The following is a 13814-nucleotide window of genomic DNA, read 5'->3' as shown; positions in this document are numbered from 1 at the left end:
TCACTGGAGGGGGATGGCCCCCTGCCGGGAAGAGTGAGTCTTGGACTCAGATTTCTGTGCAGACCCTGACCTTATTTGCACTGATGTAATCAGCCAATATTGGCATAGCCCTGAGAGATCTCATCCCAGCAGGCTTGGAGGCGGGGTGCTGCTGCCATGCCTATATAGGGGCTCATCCAGGTGCCCAGAACTGTCCTGTGGCCTCTCCAGCTCATCATGGCTCGGGCACTGGGAACACCAGTTGTACCGTGGTTGTTGGGCTTGTGCTGGTCTCTGGCTAACGCCCATCCTCTTTCTCTGTGAGTGAAGCCGGGGCTGGAGGAGGACCGGGCTCCAGATTAAGAGTGGGCTAGGGGGCTTCCCTGGTGGCGCAGTGGTGGAGAGTCCGCCTGCCGATGCAGGGGACACGGGTTCGTGCCCTGGTCCGGGAAGATCCCACGTGCCACGGAGCGGCTGGGCCCATGAGCCACGGCCGCTGAGCCTGCGCGTCCGGAGCCTGTGCTCCGCAACGGGAGAGGCCACAACAGTGAGAGGCCCGCGTACCGCAAAAAAAAAAAAAAAAAAAAAAAAAAGAGTGGGCTAGGGTCAGTTTTTAGGTCTGGGGCAAGTCTGGGGTCAGGAGCTAAAGGAGAGGGATTGGACCCTGTGGAGCTAGACATCTCCGTGTCTTCTCTCTAGGGCTAATGCCCCTAGGCATGGAGCTGAACGTGGGAATGCAACCAAGTTGGACCCCGATGTGATCGGTGAGACCCTGACTTCCTGAGTCTATCTGTCTAGCTGTGTCTCTGCACTGTATCATCTGACTGGCCTTCTATTTGCTATCGCCCCACCTCCTTCCCAGAACGCTGCTCGGATGGCTGGGGCTTTGATGCTACCACCCTGGATGAGCATGGGACTATGCTGTTTTTTAAAGGTAGGAGGGGCTGGGATTGGGGCATTTGGGACCTCAGACTTGGTCCCCTTCATCGAGGGTGTATCCATCTGCGGGAGAGCGTAGGAATTATCTGAGAGTATCACCCATAGCTTCTTTGTAACTAGCTCAGTAGGCCAAAAGTTTGTTCCGGGTCCCTCAGTGAGTGTGCGTTTTGCAGGGGAGTTCGTGTGGAAGGGTCAAAACTGGACTCGGGAGTTAATCTCAGAGAGGTGGAAGGATGTCCCCGGCCCCGTGGATGCTGCATTCCGCCATGGTCATGACAGAGTCTTTCTGATCAAGGTACGGCTGGGCCAAGGTCAGGGCCAGGCCAGGAAGTGCTGGAATCAACACTAGAGACCCTCCGCCAAGTGGCCCTGGCATGGAGCCCTTACCAACAGGTTCCAGGTTTCCTCCCCCTGCGCCTGCCTTTTCTGAGAAAGCTCAGGCTAGGGGAGTCGGTGTGCACGCGGGCCTGGGAAGCACAACACCCAGGGGCTCTTCCTCAGTCCTAAGCTGCGTCCACACCTCTCTGCTACTCCTCAATCTGTCCACCATCCTTTCCTTCCGGGAAATTTCTTCCCTTGCTTCCACGACCCTGCATCAAGTCTTCTTCCTGTGGTTGCCAGGTTGTTCACAACACAGTGGTACCTGGCCGAGGGGCAAGTGGAGGATGAAATCCAGCCCACTGTGCTTGTCAAGTCCCAGGCCTTGGCCCAGCCTGTGTCTGCTCCTAGCACCTTCCCCTGACTCGCACAAGGATGCTGTGTGGTCGGGGCGGCCCTCGCTACCAGCTTTGTTTTCCCTCCTGCCTCTTTTCCTGCTCTTCTCAGGCTTCTCATCCTGGGCCACGCCTTGAATGTTTCTTGGGGATCCTCCCCAGCCCTTCCATACACCCTGCCTGGGTGATCTCAACCACTGCCACAGCTCTGAGTTCTCTCCACGTTGTGGACCCCAGATCTGGATCTCTCCCCGGAGCTCCAGACATCTCTCTCTGATTTCCAGGCTGACATCTTCAACTTAGACATTCCGTAGGCACCTCAGATTCAGCATCCCCCAAACGGAGCTCAATATCTTCTGTACAAATCCACCCCTCCTCCTGAGTTCCCTGTTTCAGCAAATGGCACCACCACATGCTGATTCCTGCAAGCCAGGTGCACATGGGTCTTGAGACCTGGACCCTGGTTATCTTTACAGGTTTATCTCCTCCTCCACCACATTCACTGTGTGCCAGCCACATGAGCATGCTGTGTACATGCTACTCCCTCTGCTGCTAACGCCCAGTCCACACTTGTCTACCTGGGATATTCCTGCTCAGTTTTTAACTCTTGGCCCAAATGCCTCCTCCTCTGTGCAGCCTTCCAGGAATTCTCTAGGTTGACTTAGGTATTCCCCCTTTATTCCCAGTGCACTTCACATGCCTCCACCTTGGGGCTCACATGGCTAGGATTGTAGGATCCTTTCTGCTTTTGTACAGTGAACTCCTCGAAGGCAGAGACAGAGTCTTGTCACCCCTTTATCCCCAGTGCCTCTCACAATGCCTGGCGTATGGTAAGTCATTCAGCAACTGTTTCTTGAGTGAATAAATGAACAAATGAATGTATGAATGGGTGGATGATTGCAGGATGACTATTTGTGGATGTGTTTTGCCAAAACCAGTGGTATTGCAGATAATTGTGCCATGGGAGTATCTGGTTGTACATAGACAGTTGTGTGTGGTATAGTAACAGTGATGGGATTTGCACAAACTGAAGTTGTGCAAGGGGACAGCACATTGTTGTCCACAGATGGACTGAGAGTGTGTGGGACTGCAGAAGGATGTTATGTAAGTGCAATAGATCAAAGATGTGTGGGACGGCAGAGTGGCAGTATCTGGCGTGCATACTAAAAATAGCATGTTTTTGCATGCAGGGGGACAGAGTCTGGGTATACCCTCCTGATGAGAATAAGGAATATCCAAAGTTGCTCCAAGAGGAGTTTCCTGGAATCCCATCCCCAGTGGATGCAGCTGTGGAATGTCACAGTGAAGAATGCAGAAGTGAGGGTGTCTTGTTCTTCCAAGGTCAGTCCAGGCTGGAATAAGAGAGCCTGGGGTAGTGGTAGGTTGGTGGTTATAGAGGTAGTGGTAGGGATGGTGGTGGTGGTGGAACCACTATATGGTTTCCTGATGAAGGGAAGGAGTAGAGAAGCCAATTATGGTCTAGAGGTCAAGTAGGGGAAGGAGGGGAAGTCATCCTGGAGAAGGTAACTGGGTGTAATTCTGCTAAAAGTCCCTCATTGTCCCCCATGACCCTTAGGACAAATCTATGTTCCTTAGTTTTACATACAAGGTTCTCCGTGACCCAGTCCCTGTTGATCCTCCAGCCTTGAGTCTCACCAAACGCTTACCTTGAATATGAAGCCCCAGAAACGCTGTGCTGTTCCCTGTACACCCAATTTGCTTCATGCTTTAGACTTTTGTTTCTGGAGTTACATCTCCCCATCTTGTCTGCCTTGTAACTCCTCCTTCAGATTTTAGTTTAAGTATCACCTTCTCTGGAAAGCTTTCCCTGGCTCGTCCCACCGCCCTTGCTGAGCTGATCACGTGTACTTTGCTGCTCCATTTTATTGTATGATTACTTTCCTCAACTGTTTCCCTGCTGGGCTGTGAGCTCCACGTGATGGGGACCATAGCTGGTCCATCCTGGGGCCAGTACAAACACAAGGGAAGGCACAGCCCAGCCTCACTGAATGCTTGTTGGTTGATTGGACAAAGGCAACCGCACGTGGTTCTGGGACTTCACTACAAAAACCAAAAAGGAACGTCCCTGGCAGGCTGTTGGCAACTGCTCTTCTGCCATGCGATGGCTCAGCCGCTACTACTGCTTCCGGGGTAACCAATTCCTGCGCTTCAGCCCTGTCACGGGAATGGTGCAGCCTAAATACCCTCTGGATGTCCGAGACTACTTTATGCCCTGCCCTGGCAGAGGTGAGAAAGCCCAAGCCCTGGGACCTCCTGGAATTTGTCCACCTTCCCTGAGTTCGCGGACCCCATATAACCCAGCTCCTACCTTCACCCTGTGGAATGACACCTTGGCCCTTGCCCTAGCTCCACTTCCATCCTGGCTCTCCCCAGCTGTCCTCATATGGGGACAACCTGCACCCCCAATAACCCCAGCCATCTCTTCCACCTCGGAACTCATTCTGACCTCTTGCCTTCCTGTGTTCCCCCTCACCCATCTCTCCCCCAAGGCCATGGACACAGGAATGCGACTCACCATGGGGATAAACGCTGTAGCCCAGATCTAGACGTGTCTGCACTGCTGTCTGACAAACATGGTGCCACCTATGCCTTCAGTGGTAAGAGATGCCCTCCAACTCCCCCATCTCTGCCCTCCATACCTCCCGTCTCTTACACGTGTGTCTCCCATCTCTGGCACATTTCCTCCATTTTCATCACTGTGCCCCATATTTTGTCCCGTCGGCCCCCATCCTTACACGCTATCATGCCCCTTTTCACCCCTCACTTCGTCCGATGCATATGGTTCAACCTGTCTCTCATCGCTGAGGCCTCTAGCTTCACCTGTCTGCCTCCCAGTACCATCTGTTGGTACATAGGGACCTCCTGGCCCCACGACTCCTCGTATTCTCTTTGCTCTTGCATGTCTCGCAGGGTCCTCTGGCCCTCCCCACCTTGAGCTTCTCATCAGGAGCTCCATCTTGTTCCAGGTGCCTGGTTCCTATGTGCAGGCCTCTGGGCACAGCATTACCTGGGGATGAGGTGTTCCCATTGCTGAGAACCAGCCAACAACTGTTCAGTCCCTTAGACCTTTAGGCAATAGTTTCACCAGCCTGAAGAGATTTCTCCTCCGAGTGACCAGGAGAAACCCCTCTCCCCAGACCTGTGCCATTAAAAAGCCATCTGATGATACCTAAGGATGTTCTGGGGCTAGTCAGACAGGCAGTGATAAGTCTTGGTCTATACTTGAGGACAGCTCCAAGAGGAGTGACCTACCACGTTACACTCAGCCTAAGATGTGTGTATGATCAGACACAAACGTAAAATAGTGGTGAGAATACAGAAGAGTGAAAATCCCTTCTTGCTCCTAATCCCTGAATAAATCTGATCAGATATGACTACGAAGCTATAATGAAAAATACACAGCTGCAAGGCGAGCATATGCCCACAGCAGGAATGCATGCTGTAATGAGAACGTGCATCCGTGATGAAACACACACCTGTAGTGAAAAGGTAGACCTATGCTGAGAATATATGCCAGAGTAAGAACACATAAGTGTCAGAAGAACATGCAGCTATGGTGAGAGCGAGGCACCATGGGGAGGACACATACACAAAGCGAAACAGCAATGCTTACAGAGATAGAGAGATAAACAGACAGAGAGAGATATGGAGATAGAGACACTAAGAAAATAGGGCCACAGGGACCACACGGAGATGTAGAGAGAACACCCAGCCGTGGAGAGATCACGGAACCTCAAGACCATGTGTCCATAAATAGAATGCAGCTGAATTCCTAAATCAAGAGTATTAGAGATGTTCTATAGCTGTTGAGAGAATATTGTTATGTTAAAAATACCCAGCTGAGGTGGGAACTCACTATCTTGGTGAAAACACCAGTGTGACCCAGCCACTCAGCACAGGGCTGGTCCTCTCCTCTCCCTTATTGATAAATCTCTTGTCTGTACCTCATAGCTGCTAATCCATTCTTTCTTTTTTGTCACTACTTCGGCTCGCACAGGGACCATCACGCCCTCTCTACCTTCTCTCTAGTCAGGATCTCTTAGCCTCAGATCCGACTGATAACTGCCTCGGCTCTCTTTTTCCTACTTGGATTTCCAGAGAGAGAATGGGACTGGCTCAGCCCATATTTTTATTCCAGACCACATTCAAGTGGCTGCTGGTCGGCCTCTGCATCGACCTCTAATGGATTTTGGGGGCTCAGCACTTACTTCCTCTGCACAAAATGCAGTGCAGCTCTGATTCTCAAAATAGGGGCCACGAGCAGGGTAGTTTTAGCAGGAGGGGAAGGTGGATATGTAGTCACTGTGACTTGCCCAGTTAATACCCATAAGGAGAACTTGTGGCTGCATTGGGAATACCAGCTATTTTTCGAGCACCAAAAAATAATCGAGCACCTGATAGGCACTGGGCATTTTTTCTAGGCCCTGAGATACAGTCGTGAACATGGCAGATGAGACACCTGCCTTCAGAGAGCCTGCTAGACGGAGAGAGGACAGTAAAAAAGAGAAAATGAAAGAGCATACTTTCAGGCAGTGTTAACAGCTGTGATGTGTTCTGGGAACATCAGAATGCTTCTTATTCTCAAATACCACTTGAAGCTAGAATAAATGAACGTATGAGTCGTTGATGTTTTAAAATATAAAATAAAAGAATGTTAAGTGTCCCCCAAAAGCTGTGAAGAAACTAAGACAGGATAATGGGATAGAGGTGAAGAGAATTAGGGGCCCCTTCTCTGAAGAGACGATTTTTGAGCTGAGATTTCAGTGATCAAAAGGAATTAGCCACGTAAAGCACTGGAGGAGAAGCATTTTAGGGAGGGTAGACAGCAAATACTTTGGGGAGGCAAGAAAGGAGGCCAGTGTGGCTGACACGCTGAGAAGGAGCCAGGTAAGTGGCTTGAAAAGAGGGAGGCAGGGGTCAGATGACATGGGCCTGGTAAGGATTTTCAACTGTAAAAGGAAGCCGGGAAGGGCTCTTGATCAGAGCTGTGATATGTTCTGGCTTATTTTTTTAAGCATCTGTCTTTTTATCTTATTTATTTATTTATTTATTTAATTTATTTATGGCTGCGTTGGGTCTTCATTGCTGTGCGCTGGCTTTCTCTAGCTGGTGGCGAGCGGGGGCTACTCTTCGTTGCGGTGCGCAGGCTTCTCATTGCGGTGGCTTCTCTTGTGGCGGAGCACGGGTCCTAGGGTGCGCAGGCTTCAGTATTTGTGGCACGCTGGCTTCAGAAGTTGTGGCTCGCGGGCTCTAGAGCGCAGGCTCAGCAGTTGTGGCGCACGGGCTTAGTTGCTCCGCGGCATGTGGGATCTTCCCGGACCAGGGCTCAAATCCGTGTCCCCTGCATTGGCAGGCGGATTCTTAACCACTGCGCCACCAGGGAAGCCCATGACTTATTTTTTTTAAAAGATCATCCTGGCTTCTTGTGGAATATAAGTCACAGAGGTACAATTGTGTAAGCAGGGAATCCAGCAAGGAGTTCTTGCAGCTGTCTGGATTAGAGGTGATGACAGCTTGGACTGGGATAACAGCAGCAGAGGTGGTGAGGGGTCATCGCGACGTATTCTGGAAGTCGGGCCCATAGCATTTAACCAATGCCTTGGATATTGATCGGAGTGGGGAAGGGGAAAGAGAGGTTTCAAGAATGACTTGGCTTTTAGGGACTGGGAAACTAGGTGACTGGTGGTTTCTTTTTCTAAAATTGGGAAAGACTAGGGAAGGAGATGTGTGTGTGTGTGTGTGTGTGTGTGTGTGTGTGTGTGTGTTTGGTGGGGGCAGAAATAAGTTTGGACACATTAGGGTTTTGGTGTCTAATGGTCCCAAATGGACAGGTCAGGTAGGCAGCTGAGTTTGCGCCTGACACTCAAAGAAGCAGTCCATCAGATCCAAAGGGAACAGATCAAAAGTCATCAGTACATAGGTGGTGTTTAAAGCCCTGGACTAGGTGAAATCACCAAGAGAGTGAGTATAGATAGAGCAGAGGTCCAAACTGGGGGATTCCAATAATAGATATCAGGCTGAAGAGGAGTCAGAAAGTTAAGAAGAACCCTGGAAGAGTCTGGAATCACAGAGCCAAGATCCAAAAAAGATATTTAAAGAAGGGACCTGTGAGCAGTCAAATACCACTGAGAGGTAGAGTAAGATGTAGACATTAGATTTGGCAAGCTGGAGGATACTAGTGACCTTGAAAAGAGAAATCTCAATGGCAAAGGGAAACAGGAATGTAAGTGAAGTGGGCTGAGGAAGAAAAGGTAAGTGAGAGTTTAGACAATTCCTCTAATAAGCTGTTATGAAAAGGGGAGAGGAAAATTAGGGTGCTGGTCTGGCTACTCCCTCCGTCTCCTACCATCTCAAGGGATTAGAGAACACAGCCAGCGTGGGAACACCCAGGGGAAGCTTGCTGCCGTGCTTCCCTTTGAACTCCTGGCCACTGTCTCACTGTAGCATCTCTGCACACAGACATCTGAGATGCATAAGGAGACCCCACTGAACCCCATGACGGACGTTGGCCTTACCTGGCAACTTGGCCACTGTTCTCCAAGCTCGCCCTTCCGTCAGGCCCCTACTGACTCCGATTCCAATTAGGTCACAATGTCCAACTTTGCCAACCATGTCTTCCTCAGCTCCTCACATGGCCTCTTCCCTCTTGGCCTCTGGATGCATTCTTTCCTCCCTCTCGAGACTCACCCCTGCCTCTGTCACTTGCCTCTTCGCTGCCTGGCCTTTTACTACCAGTACTAGAGGTACCTCTGCTACCCCACAGGATCCCACTACTGGCGTCTGGACACCAGCCAGGACGGGTGGCATAGCTGGCCCATTGAGCATCTGTGGCCCCATGGTCCTTCAACAGTGGATACTGCCTTTTCCTGGGACGATAAGCTCTATCTGATCCAGGTGTGTGTTGGGAGTGATGCATGAGGTGGAGACTGGGAAAACACCCAGCTCTGTGCTGACTAATGTCCTTTGTCCTCCAGGGCACCCAGGTATATATCTTCCTGACAAAGGGAGGCTATATCCTAGTGGATGGTTATCCAAAGCGGCTGGAGAAGGAATTCGGGAGCCCTCATGGGATCAACCTTGATACTGTGGATGCAGCCTTTACCTGTCCTGGGTCTTCTCGCCTCCACGTCATGGCAGGTGCGGGGTGTCGGGTGCTGAGGGGGGGCCTGTTCTGCTACTTCTCCGTGGCACAGATCCCCGTCATGGCGTGAGAAGAGCCAGGTCAGGATCCCCATGATGTGGAAGCCATGTTATGTCCGGTGTTTCTTCCCAGGACGGCAGCTGTGGTGGCTGGACCTGAAGTTAGGAGCTCAAGCCACGTGGACAGAGCTTCCTTGGCCCCATGAAAAGGTTGACGCGGCCCTGTGTATGGAAAAGTCTCTGGGCCCCAGCTCGTGTTCTGCCAATGGTCTCGGCTTGTACCTCGTCCAAGGCCCCAGTTTGTACTGCTACAGAGACGTGGAGAAATTGAATGTGGCCAAGGCCCTTCCCCAGCCCCAGAAAGTAAACAGCCTCCTGGGTTGCCCTCACTGAGAGCGCTGCTGATGTGAGGCTGGCCCAGCTCCTTCTCCTGGTTTTCCTTACAATAAAGCCAGAGTGCTCCCTCGCTTGAATCAAAGGGCCCTGGTTGTGGAACAATCTCACTTCTTTCTTTGAGTTGAGAAGCTCGTAACCTCTCTTTTGAGGCTCTTAAATAGGCTGTGGGAGACAAGGGAGGGGAGGGCTCAGGGACAGACCTCATTTCTGCACAGGTGATTCCTGAACCCCGGTCATAAACTGACTTCTTCCAGACTACTGAGACAGAGAGGGAAACAGAGGAACAAAAGTAGAGAAAGGAAGCCCTGTGTCTACCCAGCACGTAAGAGGCAGAGCAGGGACTCTGCCCCCACCTGCTAATAACTGACCACAGCTTGGCCCCAGGACATTGGGAAAATAGGGCTGGAGGCGGCTACGTTTGTGCAAAGTGGGTTGGCTCGGTGCTGCCACGGAGGGCCGCGGGGGCCCTCAAATTGTAGGTCCAGGGGGTTCAGGGAGCATCACTCCAGAAGACAAGTCTTTGGTTGCTATGAGTTAGGCGTAACAAGTGGAATGAAAACAGATGAAAACAGAGTGTTTTCACTCACCTGAGGCAAGCTGGGGAAAGGGGAGAAAGCCTGATTCGGGGAGGTGGCACCATGAAACACATTTGCAAAATGTCACACAGCCCTTGGGGGGTCCTGCTGGCTAAGTCCCCTGGGCATCTGCACCATCTAGGCCAGCAAATGTCGTCTGGGTGGAGGTTGCAGTGGTTTGTTCTTTTCAGGTCATAAGCTGACCAAGGCTTTAGGCTCCAAACTTACTGACAACCATTTGACTGGGGATTGGCCTGGACTATAGACAACTGGGTCTCAGGTGAGACCCTTTTCCTCCTCTACGTTTCCAACCCACCTGAGCTTGAAAGTTTGTTTGTTTTAGGCTCAAAAAAATAGCCTCAGACTCTAGCAGAGGGCCCTCATTCTGAGCTTCCATATCTTAGCCTCAGTGACTTCTTCCATAAAATGGGTATAGTACTAGACACCTCCCAGTGACAATGAGTATGGATGGACTCAACCCATCTCTTGGATTCACTCCGGAAGGGGCCTGAAAGGATACCCACACTCTGGCCCATGGCCTCTCCTGGTTTAGGGTCAGCCCCTCCTGACCGGGTGGCCTCCTGCTCTTTCATGGGTAGAAGAGTAGATGGACAAGCTTTGCACTGGGAGGCCAGGCCATAGAGTGGCTCCCAATAGGCACCAGGCCCCTGCGGTTCAGTTGAATTGCCTGAGGTTCCTTGCCCAGCCTCAACAGCTAGGAAGGGAAGCAGGGGATGAACCTGGGCCCCTTAGATCAGGGTCCACCCAGCACTTGCGGTTGGCTGGGGCTGGGAACTAAGGTAGGGGCCAGGCACCAGGGCTGTGGGGTCCACTTCCAAGGAGTGTCTTGAGCTTTCTTTTCCAACCCGGAAGATGTCTGGATGGTTCTCCTCATGGGATGGCTGCTCCTCCTTCAGTCTGAGGGGTGAGAACAAGGCCAGAGCCTCAGTTCTGGGCCTTATTCAGTCCATGTGTCACCTATGGGGCCATCCCTGCATCATGTCAGGGAGGCTAGAGGTGTCTAAACAGTTATCCAGCAACTCTGCTGGATACTCAAGGTTAACTTCCTCCTCTCTATTGAGAAAGGAGAACTTAAGTCTCCTCTTTCTTCTCTTCTCCCATCTGCTCTGTTGCAGGGAAGCCTCTAGCTTGTGTCCAAGGACTCCCAGAAAAGGTCCAACTCATGCTTCTTCCATCCATGCATTTAGTACCTCCTATGTTCAGGGCAGTGCATTTGATGCTGTGGACCATGTCTTCCTCCTTGAGTCTTTCCTCCCTTGGATTTCCTCCATGACATTACTCTCTCCTGATCGTCTCTTACTCTCTGTTTCTTCTCAGCTTTCCTCTTGGCCTTCTTTTCCTCTGCTGGCTTGCCAAATGCTGGCATTCCCAGAGTTCAATCCTCCATCCTTTTCTTTTCTCATCCTATATGCTCTTCCTGGGAATGTATTAGAACAATCCTGTTGAAGAAGGGTGTTGAGGAAGTCCTTGCCAGGACTAGCAACTGACTGATGAATTCCACTGCGATATAATATGTAGGAAGATTCTACTCCTTTGGACTTCCCAAATGATAACAACCACCCTGAAGAAAGAGGGTTTATTGGATCAACTACAAGAAAAATTACAATATCAAAGCAATATTTACATGTAGTGGTAGAAAAGGCTGCCTTTGCTCCAAAAGTGTCTTTGCCGCTAATTGAGTTGTAAGCTCTATTCTCCCCTACAGGTGATTTGGGCGCCAACTGCCTGGTAATGCAGTTGTCCACCAGACTGATCTAGCAAACCAAATAGCATAAAGCCAGTACTCTTGGTTAATGACTCTGGATGGGTTTGCTTCTAATTCAAGTTTTTCCTGATAGGTCCAAGGTAATCATTTTAAAAGTTTGCTGCCTCAGAGGGACCCACATTGGTCAAAACCACACATAGCATCCGAGGTGGCTCATAGGCTATTGGTTGCTCTAGAAAGCATCAGAAGGGGGATGTGATACAATAGAGAAGGGATGGATGAAGGGCACAGATTGACTCCCCACTGATCAGGAGGCTTTGCAGACCTAGGAGATCAGGGATTCAGGAAGATGGTGTGTGGGTCACACTGCACTGTGTGTGAACTGCACACTTTACTTTTTTCATCTTAGCTAAGTAGACTCCTCTCCCCATCCTGACCATCCTATCTGCGAACCTCTGATTACCTGAAGAGACTTCCCTGGATACTGAAGCCATTCTGTTCAATGGGACTGGCAAGACAAGTATTCTGATGGGCTGCTTGTAAATGAGTGATATTTCTGGATTCAGAAATCCGGAAGTCATCCTTCCCTTTATACTACCATAGCCAATCAATCAACTGATCACCAGTTTTTGTGAATTCTACCTCCTGAACATTTATGAAACCTATGCAATTTTTTCCATCCCTACTCCCACCGCTATAGTCATCTCCTACCTAGCCTATATCAATTGCTTTCTAACTGGTCCCCACCCTGCCAGTTTTGCTCTCCTCCTATCTATCCTCCACTTAGCAGCCAGAAGTGATCTAAAATGCAAGGGTGAACACGCCCCTCCCCTGCCTCAAACTCTATGTTGATTTTCCATTGCCCTTAAAATAAAGTCCAAAACCCTAAGCCTAACATACAAGGCCCTCCTTGATTTGGTACCTGTCCACCTTTCCACCTCACCTTATGCCATTCTTCTCCACACCCATACCGGCCACCCATTATTGGACTTCCCCTTTGACTTGGAATCATTTTCTCTTCTTTCGGATAACCTCTATCTCCTTCACCCCTTCCCTTCACATAAGTGCCCTTCCATATGAAAGCCTTCCCAAACCTCCCCAGACCAAATTTAGCCCATTCACATAGCATCATGTACATCTTCAAAATACTCATCACATTTCTAATATGTTTAATATCTCTTTCCCTTGTTATTCAAGCTCCCTGAGGGCAAGGACTCAATATTGTTTCTTTACAAGTTCCTAGCACCAAGGACAGTGCCTCCCACATGATAATGATCTGTTGAGAGAGAATGATCAAATGAATGAGGACACCTTTCTTCTTCTGGGTAACTCTTACTCACCTTTCAAGGACAAAGGTCACATGTTATACCCTCCAGGTTGGGTGACAGTCAAGTCTGATTCATCTTTGGGTCCCTAGGACTTAGCTTGGGACTTGGTACATGATTCATATATCATAGAAGCTTGTCAATTCATAATGAATTCTTGTCCAGGAGTTGATAATGTTTGAAGCTGAATGATGGGTATATGAGGGTTCATTATACTGTTCTGTCTCCTTATGTTATATATATTTGAAATTTTCCATAACAAAAAGTTAAAACATTTATATTCACCTCAAATCAAGTGAAAGTGTAGTCAAAGATGACCTTGAGGCTCCTGGCTTAGGCAAGCAGTAGATGGTGGTGCCACTCACTGGGATGGATAAAGTGGAGCCGCATCCAGTCGTGTGTGTGTGTGTGTGTGTGTTTGTGTGTGTGTGTGAGTGTGTTTGTGTGTGTATGAGTGTGTGTGTGTTCGTGTTCGTGCACACATGCACTGGGGAGGGTTTTTTTTCACCCCAGTGAAACTTCTTAGAAGGCCAATAAAGGGGATGAGACAATGAATTTAGATTTGGACATTTTTAGTTTTAGGTACCTTGAGGGCATCTTGAGTCAGTTGCTCAGTACTTAGTAGTTACAATAAATTAAATCGTCTGCCTTAGAGGAATGAGCCAGGAGAGGGTTTCTGGATGGTAATATTCCCCCTCACTATCTTTGAAAGCCTCTGTGCTGCTGACCTGACCGCTGGGAACTATCTCACTATCCAGGGAGTCTGTGCAATATTGGGCCCCATCATTCCTTCCTTCACACTTTTCATCCACATTCCCCCTTCTTCCTTCCCTCCTGTGAATTTCCACCAGGGAGCGATTCATGCTTCACATCTGCAAGGCCCTGGTGTCACAGTTTCATGTTCAGCAGCAGTGGCAGGGAGTTAAACATCTGGGTTCCAGTTTGTTTCCCCACTTACCTGTGGCTGCAGGCAAGTCGTTTTACCTTTTCTGAACCTCAG

At 49.9% G+C, this 13814-nt stretch overlaps 1 protein-coding gene across 1 annotated transcript; it reads left to right on the top strand.

Annotated features, from left to right (window-relative positions):
• The first annotated feature begins 205 nt into the window (after nucleotides 1-205).
• Nucleotides 206-9270, top strand: HPX (hemopexin). The gene is made up of 10 exons (XM_029208773.1): nucleotides 206-299; nucleotides 679-743; nucleotides 842-913; nucleotides 1092-1213; nucleotides 2822-2972; nucleotides 3666-3878; nucleotides 4142-4249; nucleotides 8416-8546; nucleotides 8627-8789; nucleotides 8926-9270. The coding sequence occupies exons 1-10, from the start codon at nucleotides 217-219 to the stop codon at nucleotides 9183-9185; spliced, it is 1368 nt and encodes a 455-aa protein (XP_029064606.1). The 5' UTR covers nucleotides 206-216; the 3' UTR covers nucleotides 9186-9270.
• The last annotated feature ends 4544 nt before the right edge of the window (nucleotides 9271-13814 follow it).

Source organism: Monodon monoceros, unplaced genomic scaffold (assembly GCF_005190385.1).
Source record: "Monodon monoceros isolate NGI ecotype Baffin Bay Population unplaced genomic scaffold, NGI_Narwhal_1 Super_Scaffold_7, whole genome shotgun sequence".
Lineage (NCBI taxonomy): Eukaryota > Metazoa > Chordata > Mammalia > Artiodactyla > Monodontidae > Monodon > Monodon monoceros.
Note: the sequence above shows the minus strand (reverse complement) of the source record. Positions and strands in the feature narration are given on the sequence as shown.